Genomic DNA, 5,210 nt, shown 5'->3' on the forward strand with positions numbered 1-5,210 from the left:
CCCCCCCCCCCACCCCCTAACGGCAAATTAGCAAATAATAAAATGGTTAACACTACTTAACCAAAAATTAGCCAATAATATTACCCACTAATGGTAAATTAATTTATACCGCACTACTACCAACGTACACAACAACGTTTAAAATTTTTAAAACACGTCGAGCTCGGAACGATTACATTCCCAAATCCGCGCCTCGCAATTTATGGTCCAACAACGATTTCTACGCGTTCGCACGAATACTAACTTAAATAATACTTAGCTTTATTATCTAATTATCATTTTCGAACATGGAAAACTTCTAACTTTACATACATATTATTACGAAATTTCCAACGTTACAATGATGCCTTCAGTTGATCATCAATCGCCATCTTAAGAGATGGAGCTATCTGATGAAAGGGAAAGAAACGCGAAAACAGGACAAAAGGTTCATTCGGAAATTGTGGAATTAGAATGCTGTCTCGGCAGAACTAAAGCTAAAGTGTCAAACTTTATACCTGTCTCCTCCAACGGAATCGCTTGCATATGACTCGTCACACACATTTATAAGACATGAAAAACATATAAACTCAAAACCAAAAAGAGGAAAAACACATGTCCATTCCCTTACGCAATTCGAACACCTCCCGACATAATCTGTTGTATTCCAGAAAAGGGGATCCTCTCAATCTTTCAAAGGGTCCAGACAAACAAAGATCATTCCTGGAGTGACAAAAACATGTCCTCCGAAAGCACCCAAATTGGTCTCTTTTTTTTTTCTTTTTTACAAAGTGTGGAGGTCGAGAATTTCAACAAAAAAAAACTTGGGTATGGATTAGGCACAGAGCATACAAACTCCATACTCTTACATCATCAAAAGCAAACAATCTCTCCTATCAAGATTTAGCTAGCCTTTTACCATTCTTTTAAGATAAGTGCACGTAGCTCAACGTGGATTAGTGATAGCGGGAAATCATTTTCGTGTACCGCTTGCCCGTCTCTTACTGTATGTAAAATTTTGTGAGATCGTTATCAGTTGATTTAAATATCAAATGAAGACGTGTTTCAACATTTGAATGTTTTTGTAATATAATTGAAAGGACCAATAAAGAATATGAAAAGATTTAAAGTTAATTTCTTCCGCTTCGATAAATGCATGATTTAATATTTTGTTAGTGTTTCACCAGAATTCGACTCCAAGACAAAATACGTTTTACCGAAAGTATTTATTCGGTTTTTATTAGAGGAGATAGTTTCTGTGGCAATACTGGACATGAAATATCACAAGTAGACATGAGAATCGATAACTTCACTTTAAACGAAACCGAACGTACACAAATTATGCCGGATTTGAATCGACGACAAATCCTGAAAGCGTAAAAATACAATGCCGGAATTTAATTAGCGACGAGACACCCCGGAACTACAACAAGGATATAAGTCGAAATTTAATCAACGATGCGGATCTGGAAATTATAGCTAAAAAACATACCGGATTTAATCGAAGACGCAAATTTGGAAACTATAACCCGTAGTGCAGGAATTGAAAGATAGCATGTTTATTTGTTTGTGCGCGGTGGGCCTTTGAAGAGTGCGATGTGGTTATTTAAAGCCTATAATCGACGACTATCAACGGAGGTTACAAACGAAGTTTACAAAATGGGGTTATTAACAGAGGTTACAAATGGTTAAATGGACATTTACATTGACTCCGCTGCCTTAACAGTTTCTTCTACTCCATTATCTTAATAGTGGCTTTATTCCACTACATTGACAGATAATTTTTTACAGTTGCATCCAAAATTGTTGACTCCATTGTTGACTCCACTTTTTGTTGATTCCTTTAAGCTGTCGATTTATCAAGTTGTCGATAATTTTGTTCATAAATTACCATACTCCGCTCTCATCAATTAAGTTTATCACATGTCAATAATAACTAAAAATTGGTCATTTTTTGGTGTAAACAGTTATAAAAGTTACCGGGTTCATTTTTAGGATTGAATTTTCTAACCGTTACAAAAAACTAAAAGAAAAAGAATTTCACAAAAGCAAAAAAGCAAAAGAAGGCGAACACAATCTAAGGGAAGACATGGTGAGAATCCCACACTGTCTGTCCATATGTCCTAGTGGTTTTAAAACCACCATGCTCAACATTGCTTCCTCACCTCCAAGAGCAATAGAACTCAGTCGCAGAAACAGATATGGCGGACACAATACCGTCGCATAACAGCGAGCTCAACAGCACTCACTTCCATCACACAAACCGGTTGATGGCGACGCGCATGAGCTTCTACTGGGGACACAACACCGTCATCCTCTTCGACCACTGGCCCGGGAACCACCCCGCCATGTACGCATTGGCCATCATCTTTGTCTTCTGCCTAGCTTTCCTCATCGAATTCCTCCTTGGCTTCGAGTTCGCCAAGCCAGGTGCGACCAAAGTCGGGGCTTGCCTTTTGAAGACCGGGCTCTACATGGTGCGTATGGCGGTGAGCTACATGGTGATGCTTGCGGTTGTGTCGTACAATGGCGGCATATCCTTGGCCGCAGTCGGTGGGCACGCAGTGGGTTACATGATTTTCCGAAGTAGGGCTGTTCGATGAGCGTGACAACGGGTCGGGTTCGGGTAAGAAACCAGCTGATCTTGCCCATATTTGATTCTTTTAAGCCGTATGGCTGAGATGATGCGATGAATAACCGGCCCCGACTAGTCTGAAGGGCCTTTTGTTGTTAGGGATAGCATGAGATGGAATAAGATATATTTCGAGAAGGTCTACACTATTAATGTAGTTGGTTCTGTTGGCCACACTATTTACCAAATAAATTTTCAGATCATTCTTTTCCTCTTAATTAATTTGGAAGAGGCTAAAATTTTCTTTAGCTCCTGTATTATACCCCCATTGTTTAGCTTTTGATGACGTCGTTATGCATTTCAAGAAAGAGTCAAAATTGAATTTCCTTGTATCATATTGTCGTTGAAAACCAATATGCGGCATGTCGAAAGAGGTGATGACGAAAACCGACGTGCGCCTACGCAAACCAACTTTAGATGATTGGAGAGCAACCGAAATCCCTCCGTGGATCCACGCTCGAATGCAAAACGTGCGAGTAGGGTTTGAATGAAGTGATGGATCTGCGAATCTAAGTGCAACAAAATGTAAATTGCGAGGAAATCGAAGGGCGCTGAAATTAAAATAAATTGAAAGGAATTTACAAAGAAATGAAATGCACAAAGAAGTGAAAATACTCTAGATGGAGTGTTTGTGTGCATCTCTTAGCCGAAACTCCTTTGATAGACTTGCGGCCCATGAAGGGTCTGAGGATATGCACGTGAGACAATCGCTAAAACTGTCCCTCGTTCGTCGCTACATACATCACTTGCACGTTGCACATCATTTCCAAAGATACGAAATCGATACATTTAAATTTGATTTGTAAAGTTAGTGTCGAATTTTCTTCGATTTTTCAATGTGGCCTACTAACCGCAATGTATCCAGTTGCAATTTATTACATCACTCCATATTTTTTTTTCTATTTGCTCTCATTTTTTAGACATTCCAACCCTTTTCTTGGCCATCTACAATATATGCGCGGGGAAGAATGGATCCGTCGCTTCCTTATGACTCCAAATATATGAAATTCTCGTCCAAAATTTTCATATGGCACCATTACAAGGGGTCAACTCCGGCCATTTCCTATCGAAACATCTCTAAATCAGGCCCTTTGACAAGGAATAAAAATACCATAAATGTCATAACTTTCATACGATATTCACTTGAGTGCTATTACTTTTTTTAGCTTACTTGAGTAGCACATCAACGTAAAATCATTCATTTAAGGCTTTTTAAAATTTGAAACTAACAGGACTTTTTACAATAAATTGAAGTCCGACATAGAAAATTTTTCATATGACGTGACAAGAGCTAACAAAAAGATGAGGTTTTTTGGGGAAGACTCACTCTCTCTCACTCCTCCTCCTCTGAAAATCGTAGACTCCATAAAAAAAAATTACAAGCTTCCAATCTCTCTCTCTTTCCCTCTCTCGCTCATTCTCGCTCTGTCTTCTCTTGCTTCGGCTTGGAAGCAGAGTTCAGCAACTTTGATGACGACGACACTCATCCTCTATCGTCCTTTGTCGTTCTCTCTTCTTTGTCTCTGCGCTTGTTCTGAGAGCCCAAGATCCATCGGTGGAGGAATAAAGAAAGGGCAATGGCGACTCTAGAGAGAGAGTGTGAGAGAGAATTTCTTTTTGAGTTAGGGTTCTTCACTAGCAGATTTGGAAGCAGAGTTAGAGTTCTTCACCAACTTTTCCAACTTTGACAGAATTTTGCCCCAAATTTTTTAAATTGGGTTAGGGTCCCTCAAATAGATCTCTCAACGATGTCGTTTCACTTCTCACTAGTTCATCTTGTCGGCAAGTCACAACAGCCGTAATATAAAACGAGACAAGTCGCTGATAATACTCATGTAAACGATTTTCAAAAAATATGACACTCCAGTGAGCGAAAAAAAAAATGACACTTAAATGAGTATCGAACGAAAGAAATAATACTTGTGGGGTTCTTATCCTTCTTTAGCACCAAACTTCCCCAAATATGTCAAAACTTCATCAAAGACTCAACTTGGATTAGTGAATTGTGCACCATGCAAATCATGGCCCAAAGCCTTTTTCATTGGCCCAGTCATGGTGCCCTGGTGCTTGGCCAATCCCTAATTCAATTAATCTACTCACCTTCTTAATTCTGATCCGGTTGTTCCGCTAAGTGAGTATACTAATAAAATCCTAGTATAACTCTTCATCAAAATGAGAAAATCTTACTCAATATTGTGCAGTTGGCCATGCCCACCCATCGACCACCCTCCGGTTGCCGATGATCACCGTCCGGTTGATGCCGTCTCCAGTCATCATTCAACACATACTCTTTGTAAACATCAGCGGTCACATGTATTATGAAGGACCGGTTCGTGCCGTCGGTATCGTTCTGAGCCTTTAGGACCGCATCGTGAATGGTTGTGAAGTCCCCGATCCCATCCTAGCTCACCACCATTGTGGTGCCGACCAATACTGAATGGCACCCGCTCAAGGCAATTAATATAAGAACAAGAATGAGAGGCAAACCGGCCATATTCGAGCTCGTGAATTTAGAAACTGAAAGAACAACAAGTGGAGCATTCTTTCTCTTTTGCCACAGCACGGAGAGTTATCTAAATACGGTGAATAGTGCCGTGAG

At 39.9% G+C, this 5,210-nt stretch overlaps 1 protein-coding gene across 1 annotated transcript; it reads left to right on the forward strand.

Annotated features, from left to right (window-relative positions):
- Positions 1–2,087: 2,087 nt before the first annotated feature.
- Positions 2,088–2,833, forward strand: LOC115672342 (copper transporter 4). The gene has a single exon (XM_030594134.2). It carries the CDS (start codon positions 2,181–2,183, stop codon positions 2,580–2,582), a length of 402 nt encoding a protein of 133 aa, XP_030449994.1. The 5' UTR covers positions 2,088–2,180; the 3' UTR covers positions 2,583–2,833.
- The last annotated feature ends 2,377 nt before the right edge of the window (positions 2,834–5,210 follow it).

Source organism: Syzygium oleosum, unplaced genomic scaffold, assembly GCF_021117445.2.
Source record: "Syzygium oleosum isolate NSW1041296 unplaced genomic scaffold, Sole_v2.1 Sole_v2.12, whole genome shotgun sequence".
In the NCBI taxonomy this organism is placed as follows: Eukaryota; Viridiplantae; Streptophyta; class Magnoliopsida; order Myrtales; family Myrtaceae; genus Syzygium; species Syzygium oleosum.

What these genes read in the sequence shown, in the direction of transcription:
- LOC115672342 (XM_030594134.2), top strand. Translation starts at nt 2,181, where the DNA reads ATGGCGGACACAATACCGTCGCATAACAGCGAGCTCAACAGCACTCAC.